We start from the raw sequence: 20,487 nt of genomic DNA, 5'->3' as shown, positions 1-20,487 counted from the left end.
CTGGGCAGCTGGAGATCCACGGCCAGAAACCAGTACTGGGCTAGATGGACCAATGCTCTGACTCAGGATAAGGCAGCTTCCTATGTTTATGTGGTTCAGTACTCTTAATGTCCATGCTTAATCCCATCTCTGCACAGCTAGGATTAGTTAACTCAGTACTCTAAATTCTAACCTCTGTATTCTTTCTCCTTTTAGAGGAAGGCTTACGTTGGCTTTCTTGTGCATTCCGGCTGTGCAGTCCACTGAAAACTGTGACGGATGCTGCTGTCTTCAAAACATGGCTAAGTGAGACGTGGGTGAACTTGGCAATGGTTGACTATCCGTACAAGGCTGACTTCTTGCAGCCTCTCCCTGCCTGGCCTGTTCAGGTAAACTGAACAAAGGTTGTTTTTGCTCCTCCTCCCCCTTCAAAGTACATTAACTCAGTGGTAGAGCACATACTTTGCATGCAGAAAATCTCGGGTTCAAGCCCTGGCAACTCCAGATAGGGCTAGGAAAGCCCCCTGTCTGAAACCCTGGAGAGCTGTTGCGCTCACATCCTGCTTGTGCGTTTCCCGTGGGTAGCTGGTTGGCCACTGTGTGAACAGAATGCTGAACTAGATGGACCCTTGGTCTGATCCAGCATGGCCCTTCCTATGTTCTTAACTGCTTCCAGTCAGTGTAGAGCAGAGATGAGGAATGTGTGGCCTTGCAGATGTTGGACTACAATTCCCATCAGCCCTAGCCAGGGAATTGCCACCCAACAACATCTGGAGGGCCATGCAAGCCCCATCCCTGGTGTAGACAATACTCAGCCATGTCGGCAGTTTTGTATGCTCATATGTGCTTTTTCCAGGTCTCTCTAGAAAACCAAAAATGAGTAAATAAGAGTGGCACAAAATGGCCAAGGATTCCATAACAAACAGACTCTGAATCTTCTGATTTATTTGTGCAGCCTCCAAGCGCTCTTCCTTTATTCAGTTGGTTGTGCTATGCAGTTAATATTTAGGTTTTTCTTAATGTGTTTTTAATCCACCTTTTCATTCCATAAAGGAGTCCCTAAAGCAGCAAACAATTTCAGTTAAAACTTAAAAACATGAACGTGGTGCATAGAAGCAGCAAGAGCACTGACAATGCATATTAAGGAAATGGCAGTAAGCATTATAGCTACAGATATAAATAATTCATCATTGGAAGGTGCATCTAAATCGGGAGAGCTGAGCATGTGCTCCTCCAGATGTTGTGGGACCACAACTCCTATCAGCCTTAGCCAGCATAGCCGGTGGTGAGAGACGATGGAAGTTGCAGTTCAACAACACAGAGTGCCACATGTTCTCATCCCTGGTCTAAATACCAGTTTTAATTGGTGCCTAAAGATAGTTATATTTTTAAGAAGAACAGAATTTCTAGTCTCAAAGTGTGCCGTAATCTGGACAGCAAGGGGAGAGCACCGTCCTCACCCCCCCCACACACACACACACACACAGCAGATGAAGAGGTGAGCCTCGAGCCGGTGGTAGAAAGCAATAATTTTATTATAAGAAAGCATTTTCTTGAGTGAGCTGTGTTTGCTGTATTAGAATAAAACACATGAAAACGCTTTGCCCATGAGAAGAAACAAAGGACATAACCTGAGTACCACTACTGAGGAGGCCCTGTCCCTTGTGCTTGCCACCGGTACCTCCAATGGAACCATGTTGAAGACCTCCTCTGAATATCAAGGGTGACAGGCGGGCACTTACAGGTGGAAGAGATCCTTCAAGTTTCCAGGCCCCAACCCATCTAGGGCTCTGCTTTGACCATTTTTTTGTAAGGCAGGCTGAAATGCTGGCTTGTTCAGACTGACAAACACGCCTTTTCCTACTTTATGCCTTTTTCTGCTTTATGTGTTATGCCCTTACCTGCTTGCTTTTTAAGGCCTGTTAATGAAGCCTGCAAGTTTTTGTGGCTGGGAACCATCGGGAGGATGAGTCTCTTTCCTTGAGAGCTTTTGACAAGACACCCCAGGCTAATAGCACCTAAAACCAGCAGCACCTAAAACCTTCTCTTTTGTCATAAATTTCTCTTCTTCTTTTAATGTATGCAGCCTGTCTGGGTGGCGTAAGCTTATTCCAGTTGCCTCCCTTTCTTTCTTGTGAAACGGGTGGGGGCTCCAGTGACAAAACTAATGTGATTATCCTGAGTGAGAGGTATATTGAGAGCTTGCGAGGGAAGAATCCATTCAAACAGCTGAATCTCTCTGCTTAATCCTTTTCTATAATGGGGTGGGGGTGGGGTGGATGGTCCCCTCTGGGAAGCAGAGGCTTTTCCTCTGCCCCCCTGATCCCACCCTCTCCCCACCGCTCTCCATAGAGGTTGCCGCTTCCCAAAGCTGCTCTTTAACTTCCGTATGGCACATCTGTGCTAGCAAAGGAGCTTTCAAGAATCCTTGGTCTTCCAGCCGAGAAGCTGCTCAGTGGGCTGAAAAAGGCTAGAAGTCGTCTTAATCAGTGATTAACGTCCCCCCCCCCCCTCGCTGAGCCCAAAGTGAGCTGGCTCCTGTTGAGAGTTGGCTACAGAAGTGGTCGAAACTTCTTCTTTTTTTGCCCCTTCCTCACTGGGATGCCAGATCAGCCATGTCTCATTAAGTAATGTAAAGCAGCCTGTTAACCCATCATTGACCTGCTTGGAGTAGCTGGGGCCAGGCATCTGCTGTTACAGTGCTGAGGAGCCATCTTCTGACCCAGGAGCCATCTTCTTGGGGATGGAGCAGCACGGCAGAAGCTGTGCCTATCTGTCTGGAATCAGTGAGATGATGGACAAAGTTCTCCATCATATGAGGAAATTCTTCTAAACTATGAAAAGATGATACCAGATCATCATCCCACTACATTCCATAACATCCTAACTGGAACCTCCCTGGATTAGGAGATGGGACTGGAACTTTCCGTTCCAATAGGATTGCTTAGCTGCTGCCCCTGGAGGAAGATCCAGATGGCAGTGGCCCTCCTGCCTAGCTCATACGTATATAGGTTGCAGGTAGGCTTACTCAACTGCTGAGCTACCATTGCAGAAAGAAAATTGAGAATGCAAGAATTGCCTTGATCAGGCAAAAGGTCCATTTAGTCCAGTGTTTGGTTTCTAGCTGCAGCTAGCCAGATGGTTTCTGGGAAGGTTACAAATAGGCAGGCAAGGGTCTCCTCCTGTTTGTCCCCCAGAATTTGGAGAGAGATTGCCCCTGCCCATGGAGCTTCCATTTGCTTACTATGGCTGGTGTCTTTCATGAATTTGTCTGACCCTTTTAAAGAAAGCTAAGCTAGTGACTATTGCTGCATCACGTGGTCATTAGTTCCATAGGTACATGGCGAAAAGTGCTTCCTTTTTGTTTGGTCCTGAATCTGCTGCCCATTGGTTTCATTGGGTGTACCTTTTGAGTACTTGAGATGGGGAGAAATCATGTCTCTCCATACCACCCACAATTCTGTGCATCTGTTTTTATGCTGTTTTACAGTATTTTATTGTATGATCTCGCTTACCAGAGCTTGTGAACCTGTGGCTGTGTGAAAAGTGCAGTCTTCAGGCTTTTAGAGACTATTACTAATCCCTGCTTAATACATTTCTCCTTTTCTTTCTTTCTGTAGGCAGTTTGTAAATACTTGAAAAACCCCAAACTGCCAGACAAATTGCTGCTCCAGAATATCTTTCAGGCGGTCAGCATCTACTACAACTACACGGGAGATACATCATGCCTGAACTTAACTGAAACTGCCACGAAAAGCCTTGGGATGAAGGGCTGGTATTATCAGGTATGTGTGTGTACCATCACTTCTGCAGTACTGCAGAAAAAGTGGGATTCATGGCTCGGGATGTACCTGTGTGTGAATGAAGAATGTCCCAGGTTCAGTCCTAGGCATCTTCAATTAAAAGGATCTCCTTTTTCGCATCATCTCCTAGCAGGTGATGTGAAAGACCCTGGAAGCTTCTATGAGAATAGACAATACTGGGCTAGATGGACAGACAGTCTGACTCCTTATAAAGGGGGCCCTAACTTTTTGGGCCCTGTGGGCACGCCCATTTGGGAATTTGAGAAACTGCTGTGGGCACCATCACAGAATGGCACCCATGGAGGATGTGGCCAGTCACATAGTGGTTGCTGTAGGGCCCTGGCTAGTCAAAAGGGAGCTAAAGAGGGGCAGGGAGAGAAATAGTGAGGCTATGCTGGGAAAGACTGAAGGCAAAAGGAGAAGGGGATGGCAGAGGATGAGATGGCTAGATAGCACCACCGATGCAATGAATATGAACTTGAGCACGCTCCGGGAGAGAGCACAGGACAGGAAGGCCTGGCATGCTATGGTCCATGGGGTCACGAAGAGTCGGACACGACTGAACGACTGAACAACAACAAAGAAGCTGGGAGGGAGGGGGAAATGAAAAATATAGTAATGTGTAAAAAGGTCATAATGCTGAGGGCAGGCCTATATGTCTGCGGAGGGCAAAAACAAGCTAAGCAAGTTGGAAGTGGGGACAGTTTAAAATACAGTGTAAGGTTTACAAATGGAATTATTTTATTTCAGAAAATTTTTAAAATAAAAATAAATATCCTAAAGCAGTTTACAAGATAAAATCATGATAAAGTGCAATAAAATCAGTCATTAAAACAGTAAAAGAATGATTAAAAAAATCTCATTCAAATAACCAGGGAAGAGTAGCAGTTCCAGGTATTCTCTGAGCTTCAGGAGTTTTGAACATTGCAGCAATAACAACTCAATGGTTACATTGTATACTGTCCCGATGTACCTTTTTCACAAGTTCACTGTAACATGGCTGGAGTAGAAAGCATGGCATCGTTGACCAAATATTATATCAGACACTGACTTGGTTTGGACAGCACGACAGCCCATTACAGATTAATTAACCCTCAAGAGGCTGTGGTGTGTGCCATCATGATTATGCAACCCCCAGCCGGGGGTTGCCGTGGTTTGTGTGACATCTGGTCTGTCCTGGGAGGGTTATTCGAGGGTTAAACAACCCTCATATAATCCACGGCCTGTTCAAGGGTTATGTGAGGGTAGTTTAACCCTTGAATAACACTCCCTGGCTGGGTTCGGACAACACGGCAAGCCACACCAACTCCCAGCAGGGGGTTGCAGATTCATAATGGCAGACAGCATGTGTTGCAGCCCCTCGAGGATTAATTAACCCACGATGGACCGTCATGTCTTCCAAATAGGCCTGTTTACTGGCAGCCTTATTTCTACAGTAGGTTTGATGTACATGGCACTTTACAGAGAACCATACTTTTTTTTTTAAATAAAGAAGACATATCCCGGCTTTGGGGATGCGCCTCTTTTAAGTGCATTGGCCATGTTGGTTGAGGGTGATAGGAGTTGTAGTCCAAGACATCTGGAGGAACTAGGTTAGGGAGGGCTGTTCTACATGGACTTTTCCTTTGGGAGTTGGGTTGGCATCACAGGTAAGGGGTCAAGTCTATTTTGTATTCCTAGTTGGTGACTACAAGCCCAAAACACAACCACGTCTTGTGACCGTCTGAAACAATCTTTTGTCTTCATTTCCACAACAAAAAGTGGAAATCTTTCCCTGCTCCCAGTACCAAGGTAAAACTGATCACTTTGCCTCATAGCCATGCTGAACTTATACACGGTCCTACCCCGCAATTCAACAAGGCAGTCCGTTTCTGCAGTCTCTAGATTAGGAGGCCACAGTATGCTCAGATGTGGCACCAGACATCTTTTGCTAATTTGGCAGTGTTGTATGTGCTAGAGCTGGACATAGGCAAGAGCCTGTGAAACTAAAGTATTGTTTCTTTTCTCTGTGCCCTTCTCCACAAGGCTTGCACTGAAATGGTGATGCCCATGTGTTCAGATGGTTTCAGCGACATGTTTGAGCCTCAGAAGTGGGACTTTCACGCATACTCGGAAGAATGTTTCAAGACCTGGGGAGTGAGACCTCGTCCTTCTTGGGTCCCCACTTTCTATGGGGGGAGAAACATTAGTGCTCATAGCAACATCATTTTCAGGTGGGCTGCTGATGCTTCTGTCATCATAGGTGTTCGGCAGAGCAGGAATGTGTGTCTTGTTCCTAATGGGTGGGGGTTGCTGCTAGTTTTCTGGAGCAGCTCAGAACTCTTCCAGTGAATGAGCTGTGACTCTATCCACCAAGAGGACATTTTCACGCATAACTCCTCCCTGCCCAAGATTTCCTTGCGTGAACCAAGGATGCCTCAAAAAAGAGGAAGTGGTGGCATTTTTACCGAGAAGGGTGGAATCAAAGCAAAGCCACAACCTGATCCCCTCCCTCGCAGAGAGAGAGGCCATTCTGGAGGTGAGTGCCTTGTCACTCTTTTCCCCCCAAGGCCCTCACCTGGCCCAGGTGGATACAAGCTTTTGGAGGAAGCTGCATACACGCCGCTCTCGCTGTCTCCTTTCCTGTTTGACGCAGTCCTCCTCTCTCAGCCCTGGCTGACCTTTGCTTCCCGCCTGTCAATTATTCCTTCCAGCTGCTGCTTAGGAATACAGGAATCTGCCTTATACCAAGTCAGATCGTTGCTCCGTCGAGGCCAGTATTGTCAACACTGCCTGGCTGTGCCTTCCCAAGGATTCAGACAGGATTCTTTTCTGGCCCTAACTGGAGATGCTGGGGATCAAACCTGGGACCAAGGTGTGCTACACAGCTGCCGTGCAAGGAGATGAGGGCAGGGTGGGAAAGCGTTTTCACCTCAGATCCAACAGGGGAGTTGTTAAAGGAGAAAGAGTGCACCAGTGAGTAAGGCCCTATGTGCCTGCCCGGACCTCAAGATCATCCTCAGCGGCCCTTCTCCGTGAGCCCCTGCCAAAGGAAGTGAGGCGAGTGGCTACTAGGAGGAGGGCTTTTTCTGCTGTGGCACCCCGGCTCTGGAATGAGCTCCCTAGTGAGGTTCGCCTGGCGCCTACATTGTACTCCTTTCGGCGCCAGGTGAAGACCTTTTTATTTTCCCAGGCATTTTAGCTTTCTAAATTTTTATCTTTGCTGTTTTAAATCTGTATTTTAAACTCCTGCACTGCTGCTAGGTTTTATTGTGGTTGTATTGTTATATTGTGGTTTTAATGTTCTATATATTTTAAATTGTTTTATTGTGTGTTGTTTGGTTTTAGTTTTTGTGAACTGCCCAGAGAGCTTCGGCTATTGGGCGGTATAGAAATAAATAAATAAATAAATAAATAAATAAATAAATAAATAAAGGAGGATGTTCAGAATACTGGGGGGGAGGGCTTGCGAAGCATGCAAAGCAGGGGCTCTACCACTGAGCCACAGCCCCTCCCCTCTTTGTTCCAGCTCTCTCCTCAACCCAAAATGTCTCCTCCCCCCCAGTATTCTGAACATCCTCCCTTACTCAGTGGTGCACTCTTCCTCCTTTAACAACTCCCCTGTTGGATCTGAGGTGAAAACCCTTTCCCACCACGCCCTCATCTCCTTACACAGCAGCTGTGTAGTGCACCTCGGAACGGGAGCCTGCACAGTTAACCCCATTGGCATCTCCCTCCGAGCTTGCCTTAAGGCCTGAGCCCAGGAGTCAGAGTGGAAATTATTCTGACACAAACAGTTGCACCCCTCCCCAGGAATCCCCCCCCCCACTTCTGATGTCCCTGGACCACTCTTGAAAGTACCTGGATAGATCAGCTGCGCGCTCGGTGGTGTCGGTATTATTTAACCCTCACAAAGCATCTGAAGCCTTCTAAGCGCTGTACAGATCTGCAAAGATAAGACAGCCCCCGCCTGCAGCCTCGTGATGTAAGGCATGATACAAAAGGAAAAAGGAATGGGGAGAGAAGAAGAAAGCAAGCGCTGGAGCGGTTGCTCCTTCTCGAGGCAATGGATGGGGTCAGATTGCGCTTTCCCTTCCCATAATGTTCTTCATGGGGGTACAGCCCCCAGCAGCCCTTGGTCCCCCTGCGTGATGGCAGAGGCCAGAATGTGCTTCCATTCAGCTCCGCAATCGCCAGGACAACTAGCAGTCGGAGTGGAGTGCACTCTCTGGCAGGGAGCAGGGAAGCGAGCTCCCTCCATCCAGTGGCTCCTTCTCTGTAATTTCATATGAAGCTGCCTTATCCCAAGGCAGATCATTGGTCCATCAAGTCCGGTATCATCTTCTCTAAATGGCTCTGCAGGCTCCCAGGCAGAGGTCTACCTGATCCTCTGAACAGGAGACACCAGGGATTGAACCTCGAACCTTTTGCATGCAAAGCATGTGTCTTCCACTGCAAAATAGCCCCTTAACCAATTCAGATCTTGCATCCAAAGAGCGTGGTAAGGCATGTGTGTGGTCAGTCCTGTGCCCCTCTTCTCACTTGGCATTGCTTGCTGGATGTAGAGAAGGCACGTGTGGGAAGAGGCCTACCAGGTTCCAGGCCTGCGCACATGGGAGAGCATAGCCACAATTGCCTTAAATTACTACTGGTGTCTTGTTATATTTATGCCCCACTTTTCAGCCCAAATTACTTCCCATAGCAGCTTGCAGTTAAGATTCATGCAAAGATATGAAATAATTAGAGTGGGGGTGGGGGGGAGGGAGGAACTGTATCACCTGGCAGTTGATGATGTGTTCTGGGATCCAGGCTGGCTGATGGTAAAGTCACCCACCTGGAGAAGCAACCTTTCCTTCGATGGGTGGCGTTTTCCTGGCAGTGGAGTCGGGGGAGGGGGGCTATCTGTGGCACAGCTGTGGCGCCGTTGTGTCTTGGGATCTTCTCAGCATGCAGGCGTGGTGCTTATTTCTTCCTTTCCTTTCCAGCAATGGCGGGCTGGACCCCTGGTCTGGGGGCGGAGTAACCCGGAACATCACAAAGACTCTCATTGCTATTGTGATTCCAGAAGGTGCTCATCACTTGGACCTGCGTTCCAACAGCCCTTATGACCCCGCTTCGGTGCTGCAAGCCCGCCTCCTGGAAGTCCACTACATGAGGCTGTGGCTGCAGCAGAACACGGCCAGTCAGTGCCCCAAATAACTGGCGACGGTTGGATTTTGTACTCGCTATTTTCTCCTGGCCATGTCAGAGGGACCAATCGATCATCATTTTTACTTGCTGCACAAGATTTTTAAAATTTCTCTCCTCCTCTTTCCCCTCCCCTGATCCAAGCACTCTGTTTGACCCCTCTGGTTTTCCAAGGATCATCTGCAGTGGCAAGCCCAAACCAATACTCTGCAGCTCTGGGCTGGCGAGAGTTGCAGCACCGTGTCTCTGCTCAGACATTCAAGCCCATTTCCTACTGCTGGCTGAGCACAGGGACCCACAACTGAGAGTGTAGAATGTTTTCTAGGGGGGAAAGGAAAAAAGGGCAGGTACCTTCGACACCCCACCCCCCCACTGCCCAGCCATCCATGTGTGGGAAGCTGGACATAATACCTAATTAAACTTTGGGATTCATTGCCAAAGGTTAGGATGATGGCCCTTGGCTTAATCGGAGGCTTTAAAAGGTGATTAGACAAATTCTCAGAGGATAGATCTACTGGTGGCTATAAGCCAGGGTGAGGAGCCTTTGGCACTACAGATGTTGTTGGACTATCAACTCCTATTGTCCGTCACTCATGGCCATGCTGGCTGGGGCAGATGGGAGTTGGAGTCCAACAACAGCTGGCAAGGTGCAGGTTTCCCAACCCTGCTATACATGATCGTAGCTAAATGCATGCTACCTCTGATCATGGCAGTTCTCTCTGAGAGCCAGCTGCTGGAGTTCGAAACAGAGGGCTGTTGCCTCCAGGAAGCTCACAAAGAGGTCTTGGAAGCATCTGGCTGGCCATGGTTAAAAAAGAGGGTACTGCACAAGATAAATCCTTGGTCTGATCCAGCTGGGCACTTATGTTAAGCTCACTCCATAGCTTGTGATGGCTCAGCCAGATTGTACAGAGGCAGGGAGGGGGAAGAACCGCCTGCATGTCTGCATTTTGGGGATCGAAGGTGCTGAAACTGTGAAACCTATTTTGCCAGAATGGGAACCATCTGCATTTGCCTCTCCAGTTGGGGTGGACGATTTGTGGGGTTTATTTTTATTCCTAGGAGATGGGTTTTGTTCTCCTTTAGGAGTTTACCACAGGTTTGTTGCTGATTTGGCCAGCAGCTGAAGCCACTGTGAGATGCTGTATGGCAACTAAGGGACTCCCAACTTCCTATTAGCCACCTGATGTGAATGCAGGGGATGGGTGTTTGCCTCCAGGTTTCTTTCTAGTCTCTGACTCTGGCTGGGGCCAAGGGAAGCACCTGTGGAGGAAGCATTGCAGGGGGAAGTAGCAAGCAGGAGTTGGCTTAAATGCCCTGCAAACACTGGATTGGGAACCCCATTTTGGAAAAATAGCAACTTTTCCCCCCCAGGCTGACTTGGCATCTATCCTTTGGGGCTATTGCTGTATACACTATAGGAAAAGCAGTTTCTCTGAAATTTGGCTTCTATCACTTTGAAGGGAAGGAAATGTTTTTACTAAAATGATATAGGAACATAAAACCAGGTGGGGGTGCGGTGGGGGTGAATGTTCAAGTAAACATTCTAATTGATCTCCAACAGCCATGCTGGATCACTAAGGTTTGTTGGTGTTTTATTTTCTCCCATCAGCAAGCAAAAGCCCATTTCTCTCAGATGGGGTGGGGTGTAAAGGTTGTCTCTGAATTTTGGGGGGTGGGGGAAAACTTCATTTATCAGAGATTTGGCTTGTATGTTTCTTTGTTCTGTTCCTGCCCCACAGACAGCAAACTCCTGACAATACAGAGATGCTCTCAAATCTGGAAAGCGTTGCCTTGGAATGAGGTTGTCCAGTGCTCTGTAAACGCAATTCAGCAAAAGAGGAGAGTAGACAGTTGGGTCCGATGGGCATGCAAGTCCTGCAGATGACTGTTCACCACAAACATGAGCTGTAATCAAGGTGGTACAGACTTGTTTGGGACTGTACCACACTGAACTACAGACTCTGTCATGTCCAAATAACTTCCCCATGCGAAAAAATCTCCGCTGAACTAAATGGGACTTCAAAGGTTTTTGTTTTTTTTCCAAAACTCAGAGAAGAGATGCAACATGCATTCTATTAAACCCTTCATGTTACTGCTTATGGTATTAGCATGGGCACTAGCTTACCTCTGAAGAAGGCCAGTGACTCCTTTTATGTAATAGCTGGCCTATTTTTTAAGTATACCGTATCTTCACAATAGTAGCCTAAAACAAAGAGCTAGTTCAAACCACATTACACAGGCTTGTTTGTTTGCTTTTTGCAACAGTTCCAATTTTTATTGTCTACTAGATTTTGCAGGGTCATGTTTAAATTAGGGATGCTGGAGAAATTCGAGACAGACTAAAACAAGCTCAGATTTAAGAGTCCGACCTGCAGAATCCACTGTGGAGTGACCCCCCCAGACTGTGCGGAGTCCGTGGACTTTTGGATATATATCTTTTTACTTTCCCGATATTTACACATATTTATTCATAGGAAAATATGCATGTTTCTGCTGAGGAAAAGTTGAATGGAATGGGAGATTAAATGTTACATACTAAGGTAAATTATGTAAATTCATACAAAATCTCTTCCGTAATTATTTGCGTATTTTTCTGCGTGATGAAAAAAGTTTGCATCCATCTGAGTGGATGATGGAACAAAAGGTGCCTGACAATCCATGAAACACAAATGGAGTGGATTTTACACAGTCCATACATCCCTAGTTTAAATGATGGTGTCACAGCAGCCTCTGTGCCATTTTAACTACTTTTGGAAGTAGAATAATTCTGAACCTATCATGCCTCTTGGAGGTTGGGCCTGTAGCAGAGAATCTCCAGAAGGCCACCCAGTTGTGTCCATGCTGGTTTTGTAGACATGGCAGGGTTTTCCCCCTGCAGCTGGGTAATTCTATCATGGGCTGAAGGGGAGAAAACATACATGAGCAGGCTGCTTCTTCTAGTGTACAAGCATTGTGGTCTGTGCTCTCTGCAGGGTTAGCTTCATGGCGTTCAGCATATTGTCCCCCCCCCCTTTTTTTTTCTCTCCTGTGGACACTTGCCATTCTGCTAGGTGGCTGTCCTGCTGCAGTGAACTGGAAGTAGTTTTCTCTGCATGAACGAGAGAGCAGGCTTTACTTTTGAAACGTATACTTCTGCCTGACTGCTCATTAACGATAGGTGAGAAATTAAGTTCTCATTTCAGTGTGAACGTAGCAGATTTGCATTTCCTGAATGTAAACACAAACTGGAACACTGCTGCTGAAATCCATACATTTCCAAAGCTTGTGGTCCAGTTCATAAAGAAGTGCATAAAAATATATTTGTAAAATGCACAAAAATGCTTTATTCAATAGGGGGAAAAGTATACATTTGCAAATGTGTGCGCAAAATGTACACAAAAATGCAGATTTTAAAAAGTGAATGGAAATGCGTATAAATGTCCATGTTGGCTAAAAAACAAACAAAACCACCACCCATTGTCATCTTATGCGGAAGTGGGATGGAACAAACTTAGCACTGGAAAAATGAGAACCCGAGTGAAATAGAGCATGACAGGTTCAGACATCCCCACTCATCAACTGCCCTAGGGGCAGCACACAATAAGCCATGAGGTTTCTTTAATTTCCCCATGCTCTCCTCACTTGCAGTTTGTGGGACCTATGTGCAAACACAAACCTGCAAAAAGAGAACATGCTTTATAGTGCATTTTTCTTTGCATTTACATCTCCACTAGAGGTTTTCAAATTGGTAGCTTATCATGGGTTCTTCAAAGAGAATACACGAAAGTGCTTTATATTGATGTGCTACACCACTGGTCCATCTAGCCATGTTATGGCAGCAGTTCTCCAAGGTCTCATGCAGAGGTCTTTCTCAACCCTGCAAGTTGAGATACTGGCTTTCTCCCCCCACCCTTTTTTAAATTGACCCAGAAACTTCTGCAGAGAAAGCATGTGCTCTACCCCTGTGCTATTGAGAGACCATAGCTCAGCGGAAGATCACATGCCTTGCATACGGAAGGACCCAAGTTTAACCTGTGGTATCGCTGCTTTAAAGGGATTGGGCTGCAGCTGTGGAGAACAGACCTCTGCCTGAGAGCCACTGCCAGCCAGAGTAAACAGTACTGGGTGAGATGGACAACTAGCCAGACCTAAGACAGCTTCCTATGTGGTTCTCACTTCACTCCCCCACCCCCCTGGCCTGGATCAGTAACAGTAGACTCACTCCTACCAATCTTCCCCTGCAATGGACAACCCCAGGGCTACATAGTGTGTGTAGAGGTCAGGTCAGGGGTGGGCAGCTTGCAGGGGCCATGCCCCTTTGCAACTGCTGTGGTGGCAGCAGACCCCCCTCGCCCTCCAGTGATCTGGGGGGAAAGCAAAGAACGTGGCGAGCATGTGCCTTGTTTACGAGCAGACACATGCTTCCAGGAGCACAATTCTGCTTCCAAACAAACAAGGAGGTGCACTCTCCCTGCACACCTTTTTTCCTTGCAAAACAGCAGGGGGGGGGGGGTGCCACCCCTTCAAAAACAGCCGGGGGGGGGACATTGCTCACCCCTGAGCTAGGGTGTACTCTCAGTTTTCCTAGTGTGATGGTGAGGACCAAGAAGCTGAGCCCCCAAATCCTCTGGAGTAAGCATGGGATTTCAGCAGACAAGGCAATATAAAACGTCTGAAAATGACTGAACTCTATCAGGAAAACAAATCTGGCTCATAAACTGGAATTTCTAACCTGGCTTACTAAGAAGCAAGACCCATTGAATCATAGGCCTGGCTCACTTGCTGGAGTGGAGGTCACTCAGAAACAAAGCCATATGGGAAGCAGGCAATGAAAAGGCTTCCTACTTCAACTAGGTGGGAAGGCGCTTTCAAAAAAACAAAAACACTTTCCCCGGGCTGGTGCTTTGCCCACCCAGTTTAATTTTCAAGCTGCAGTCATGCCAGTTGTGTGTCTCTCAATCCACCTTTGTCTCACAGAGTATACTCATTTAGAATAAGGCTGCAAGGATTTAACATCCAGGGTGGGTGTCTGTTTCTATATATATGTATGTGTATATCTAACAAGGCCCATAAGAGAGAGGCTCCTTTTTTTTTTTGCTGGGACTATGAGTCCTATGGAAGACTTGAATTGAAATATGTATAGTAATAAAAAGAATGTATTGTGATCTTGGAAGGGAAAAAAAGGCTTTTAATAAAATCAGAAAATTGGTTTTCGTTACAACAATGCTTGGTGTTAAGATGATGTTTTCAAATATTCAAAGCTCTTCCCCGGCATTATCTTGTAACCTTTACAACAGCCCTATGAGGTAGATCAGTAAGCTCCTATTGCTCGGTGGGGGTGGGTAAGGCTGGGAAAGTGGCTGAATCCTAAAAGTGCTTCATAAAGCCACATCCCAGGGGTCTGCCCCACATCACATCCTACAAGGGCATAAAAGGACAGAACATCTGAGCGGCAAAAAGGGTCCTCTTTGGGAACATTGCTCTACACTTTACCCTATGAACATCCTACTCGATAGCCCATGTGATAACTTGCTACTTTCTAGTTTTGCTTTCCTCCTGCCATGAGGGCTAGCACCTGTTTTTTAAATAAGCAGCAGAGGTTCTCTGGAGGACAAATTCTGTGTAAAATTTTGAGTTGCATGCACATGTACACTTTGTTGTTTATTCGGCCAGTCGCTTCCGACTCTTCGTGACCTCATGGACCAGCCCACGCCAGAGCTTCCCCCAGCTCCCCCAAGGTCGAGTCCATCACCTCCAGAATATCATCCATCATGTACACTAAGTAGGTTTAAATATGACTACGTATTTCAGTCTAGACAAGTGAATGTAAATTAGTCAAATCCTTACATTTGTTTAGTAGTTACGGGCTTCAAGCAGAGATGGGCAGAAGGTAAAATAGGGTGTACTGGTATGTCTCCGGCTGCTTTGCAATCTTATTGGCAAAGATGTCTGACTTCCAGTAGCTGTGTGCTGATCACTTTTCTCAGCCGCTGTGTTCCTCACCTCCCAAATAGGAATATTAATTAGTCGCCTTTGGCCAGTTCAAGAGATTTCTGTTAGAATCCCTGATCTGTAGTAACTCCTATAGATTTGTATTGGCATATGCATGTTATCCCAATGTATGGCTGGTGGTGTACAATGATCAATTGGCTCCACTGTTTGCCTTAGCCACCATTTTGTATCTGGCGCTGTTCACTACTTCAGTCTAATTGCAAAAGAAATTATTTTTTCTTATTTAATTCACACAAACAATGCAATGAACATATCAAAGATCTAGCAAATTTGAGGAACATTTCCAAAATTACAGGTTTTAAAGCAATTTGCCTTGAGGGCCATTTTTGGTAGAAAGGCGGGGCACAAATCAATAAACAAATACAATTTAAAAATTCACAGTGGCAGTAAAAAGGGGGGGCAGTCTGCAACTGGGATTTCTGATGTGGCCCTTGAGTTTAAATAATTTCTTGCACACCGTCTGGGCAGAGAACTGATCTGTGCAACAAGAATATAACCCACTGTAAACTTTTATTGCAGGCGTTAACGCAAGGGGGCACACTTGTATTTCCCAACCTCTGCATTAACCATCCCCTCCTCAGGATTTTACAATGCTGGGGCAAAAGCTACACCAGTTTCTGTTGCTCCTCTCCGTGCTTCCATGTGCAAAGATCTCTTCGTTCCATCTCCTGAGTATAAAAACGGAGGCGGTGCACTGAAACACTGAGCCGCAGGATGGCAAATCCCTTCCGTTTGTCTTGTTTTTCTAATATATGCGACCCCTTTGGGTGGTGTAAGCGGTTTAGGTATTTGCCATAAAGGGGGTGGTGGTGTCTTTTAATGACAAAACTAATGTGATTATCCAAGTGAATGTGAGAGGGGAGTATTGAAGACTTAGGGGAAATCTGTTAGAATAGCTGAATGTATCTGCTTAATCCTTTCTCTAATGTGGCCGGACAATGCTCTGGAAAGCAATCGCTCTTTCTTTCCTGAAGTAAATGCTTAGTCTCCAGAGGTAGGCATAGCTTGCAGCTTTTTTAATGCTCTTAATGCCTCACTTTCTCTGACCGCCCCCCCCCCAGCTGCCAGGAAAAGGGGGGGCACTCTGAGAAGGTTTTTTTTAAAATACAAAATGGAATAGTTGAGTTGAAACAAATGCTCGTCTTGCTATATGCTCTGCAGCTCCAAATAGTCCAGAACTAGCTCCTCTCTTACATCAGAACTGCCTCCATACCATTCAGCTCTGGTGTGACTTTTCTCTCTAGTTAATAGAAATAGAAATACTTTAACGGGCTATGTGCTTTGTGTTCAAAATGCTTTGCATACATTATCTTGGTACGCCTTACAATAACTTGGTGCTCTTTCCCCCATATTGCAGACAGGAATCTTAGGACATGGAACAATGTCTTGTCTAAGGCCACTGGATGATTTCTTGGCTGTGGTGAGACTGGAACGCAGGCCTCCCTAGTTCACAGTTTAATATTTTAGCCACTAGCTCCAGCTCATGATAGTGGCTTGCATAGTCCTCATAGTATATTCTAGCAGCAGGTTTGCCCTCGTTAGATTTCATTTTCCAGTGGGAACATTCTGATACTCTAAACAAGGAGGTGCCAGTTTTCTTACCGCAGCTATGGATGAGGTTCTGGAAGTGGTACGGTGCGGTAGTGTTTCTGATATGTCGCCTCAGGGCACGGCAGCAGAACTAGAAGCTCGGGTGGCGGGTGAGTGTTGGGTAACAGTTTGATGGCTCAGAGCATGGCAACATCATGGGGTAACAGCAAGGGGGTAAGGGGACAAGGTGCAAACACACTGATTTGCTGAGAGCAGTTATTTATTTATTCATTCATTCATTCATTCATTCATTTCATTTCTATACCGCCCAATAGCCGAAGCTCTCTGGGCAGTTCACAGGTTTTTCAAGCCTAGACTGAAGTGGAGTTCCCAGGTTGCATATTAGCACATTTCAAGCTCCAGACACAGCAACGCTGGGATGCCGGCAAGGCCTGCATTGTGTGGCTTCACAGATTCCCAGGTTCCCTTCCTTCCTGAATACACAAATGTGGGAACCCCTCTGCCAAAGTATCGGGCACGACTTGGCCCTTAGCATTTGAATCTGATGAAGCCTTTTCCGCGTCAAGCAGCCGCCGCTGGGCTCGCTCCTCCCTCTTTTGTTCCATGCTCTCGAGGCCTTTGTAAAACAACCTCGCCTTGCAGGGTCCCAGCTTTCAGGGTCTCTTGCCTCTTCTCTTGAGAAGCGATGAAGTCTGCCTCCTCTTAACGTCAAAAAGGGATCAAGAAATGTTGAGGCAGCGGGAGGCGAACGCAATAAGCCGAGGTGCTTGAGTTATCGTGGTAACCTGCCGAAATCCTAGGTCACCAAGTAATTTACAGAGAAGGCCTGATGTCATCTGAGAACAATCCCGGCAGCCTAGGCCCCAAATGTCTCCCGTCTCCTGCTGCTCATATTATTAATACTATCAACAAACAGCAGGGCGTTAGGGGAGAGAAAAGAAACCCAACTCAAGTAACCAAGCTGAAGGATAACCAGTGGCCAATATTCAGTGGGAACTTCAACTGGGAGCTAAGAAGAGGATATGGGAAAAGAGGGCAAGAAAAATGAACTCATGCCTCGCAAGGCATTTTGTTAGTCTCTCCTGCAAGTCTGTTTTTGTCAGCTGTGGAAAGGAGACATCAGAGTTTGGGGGAATTGACCACGGTGCAGCTTTGGTGTGTCATCCATGTTACCATTGAAGGGATCGCCTTGATAGTCATCCATGGAGACCGGAGGCTGGGGGGTGGGGTTGGTTTCTAGGCACCCCAGAATCATTTTAAATTAATATCCAGCTAGCAATGTAAACCTTTCCCCCCTGCCCCACACACCCTTTTCTCATAGTGTTGGAATAAGTCGTCACGGCAATAAAACCAGGTCAGTCAAAAAGAAATGTGAAACCAAGCCCTCGTGATAGGATGGCCAACTTTTCTTACTTTTTTAACCAGCCTCTGCTCCTGTATCTTTTTACAGCAGCCTGATGTGTGGATTTTAAGCACGGGACAATGTTCATTTCTGTACTGTGAAAAGCTTCCGTGGTTGATTTCTACATATCTTGCTGTTAAAGGCAAAGAAAAGAAGTAGGCAATAATAATAATAATAATTTATAAAGCACTTTGCTACAAAGCGCTGTACATAAAAAGAATAACTCGACAATTTAAAATACATAATTACAATGATTCTAGTACAACTTAACTCAAAAATACAATACTATAACAACAGTCTTAATAACCCAAATACACATAAAAGCCATCAGCATACTTTACTTTGGAAACAACCAACCATTCCCCTCCTGCTCAAAAAGATAAGTTTTCAAACCTTTCTTAAACACTTCCACACTCCCACTTAGCCGTAATGGTAGAGGGAGGCAAGATCTGTCATTGTTTTTTCCTGTTCAGCTGGCATTCCTACCACAGGATCTGAGTGGGAGAATATTCAGGAAAGCCATTTCCCTCTTCTCTAAGCGACCTCAGTCCCCAAGACCCTCATTCATCATGACAACAGAGGAGCCATCCTGGGAGTCGGATGCCACGATCATGTCCCTGAAGGCCTCATCCACAAACCTCTCTCAGCTTCTCCAAGTCAGTTTCCTTCTCTACAAGGAAATGTTCCCTGAGATCCAGGAATTCTTTGCCCTGAGCACACACTCAAAACTTCTGTCCAGCAGGCAGATAGTCATACATGTGACACCCTGTGCAACACACTATATTGCCTTGCCTGCAAACACCCCTGCTGGCTTTCTATTTTCATATCTGTTTATTTATTAGGGTTGTTTGCTTGGAAAGTTGGGATTTATAAGTTTGAAAAAGGGGGAGGGGATGACTGTCTTGGCCTCCCCCTGCTTTTCAACTCATACAGGTGCTTAACTTGCCTGTGTGCTTAAATGATTACCTTGGGGCTGATACACGCCATCACCTGGGGCTCCCCCCCCACACACACACAATACCCGTATTGCTGGGGTCCCAGCCAAGCTTTCCTTATTTCTATACTCCTGGCTAGCTTCCTCCAGCTTCTGCCAATTAGATTAGAAGGGCCTCATTTAAAAATAAAGAGTGTGTGAATCCACTGTGGAGCTGCACCTTATAACGTGAGTAGTCTTAGATCACTAAGATTTTTGAATCTTAGGTCTAGGAGTTCTGCAGCAATGTTTGTTTGTTTGTTTTTTGAAACACTACTTAAAAAAACCTCAATCTGAATGAGAAAATACTGCATATTGTTGCATTTTTTTCATGGTTTCTACAAATGTCCAAGTTTTCCAGTAGAAAAATGGAAGGAATTCTCACCCCAAATGGAAAAGAGCCCCCCTCCATTTCCCCGTTTTCTTGATCTTCACATCTCTAGTTTCTCCTATTTATCACTGGGCAAGATCAATTAACCTTGCCTAGTTTTCAGATCTTTGCCTTTTAAGAGTTGGCAACTAGGGATGGGCGGATTCCCTACCTTCCAGTCTGTGGGGAATCCGCCAGCAGGGGGGAGGCAATCCGTTCCCCCGGAATCCTCTTTGTCCGGCTCCACTCTGAGGCGATTCCATGGAGCCGCCGGCCAGCTCCGAAGCACCAGCCGCCATACCGTATCGCTGGCTGAAGGGGACTTGACTGTGGATGCAAATGGAAACTACTGTGGATGCAAATGGAAACTGTGAAACTACGATTAACATTTCTCTTTTACCCCCACAACCACCATTCTGTGCTTTACAATTAACGTTCTTAATCTGTTAGAATAACAACCGGGGTTTGCCAGCCCTGATTTAAGAAAAGAAGTGCTCTGAGCATGTGCAGTTTTGCATTTTAAACTCACGTAAATCATAGCACCATCAGGACTACAGGTGTAAATTTGCTTCTGCTGCCCTCAACTCCTGCTGCTCACTGGATGGTCTTTTTTTTGGGGGGGGGAGTCCTTTGCCTTTGGCCCCAAGGTTCAGCTACTGGCTGTGCACAGATCCCGTCGCTCCTGATAGCAAAGGTGTTTCCAGATGAGGTTTTTCTGGGGACATCACCTGCCTCTTACATGGAATTTTACAGGGGATCCAGATGGCGACGTCTTCCACTCATGACCATCTTGTGTTTCCCCACCACTTCTGTCTTTTTTTTCCCTTACTGGCGAAAACCCTTTAAGGAAGGACAGATGGAAGACTTGCAGAATGCCTTCTTGTTGGTAGTGCTAGGAGGCTTCCTTCTGGAAGCACCCTCGGGGCTACCTATCAAACAACATCCCGCAGCTACTAGTCCTCATGGCTATATGGTACCCCAGTATCAGTGGCAATATGCCTATATACATCAGTTGCTGGGGAACATGGGTGGGAGGGTGCTGTTGCACTCATGTCCTGCTAGAGGGTTTCCCATGGGCAGCTGGTTGGCCACTGTATGAACAGAATGCTGGGCTAGATGGACCCTTGGTCTGATCCAGCAGGGCTCTTCTGATGTTCTTAGCTATTCTATCTTTTTCTCCTTAACATATTTTTTTATGGGGAAAGAAAAAAAAGTCCGAAGAAGTGGTGGGAAAGAACAGGCGGACTGC

The 20,487-nt window shown here is 46.3% G+C and overlaps 1 protein-coding gene across 1 annotated transcript in view; it reads left to right on the top strand.

The window, feature by feature from the left end:
* PRCP (prolylcarboxypeptidase) overlaps window positions 1-14,149 on the top strand; it is a 41,758-nt gene extending 27,609 nt beyond the window's left edge. The window contains exons 6-9 of the mRNA XM_084842530.1: window positions 196-368; window positions 3,600-3,764; window positions 5,808-5,995; window positions 8,747-14,149. Coding sequence (XP_084698656.1) covers window positions 196-368; window positions 3,600-3,764; window positions 5,808-5,995; window positions 8,747-8,960 — 740 coding nt within the window. The 3' untranslated portion in view covers window positions 8,961-14,149. The remainder of the gene's footprint in view (window positions 1-195; window positions 369-3,599; window positions 3,765-5,807; window positions 5,996-8,746) is intronic.
* Window positions 14,150-20,487: the final 6,338 nt, after the last annotated feature.

This window comes from Heloderma suspectum, chromosome 3, assembly GCF_057233095.1.
Source record: "Heloderma suspectum isolate Gila_16-S chromosome 3, 16-S_ref, whole genome shotgun sequence".
In the NCBI taxonomy this organism is placed as follows: domain Eukaryota; kingdom Metazoa; phylum Chordata; class Lepidosauria; order Squamata; family Helodermatidae; genus Heloderma; species Heloderma suspectum.
The sequence above is the reverse complement of the archived record's forward strand: the minus strand, read 5'-3'. Positions and strand labels throughout refer to the sequence as shown.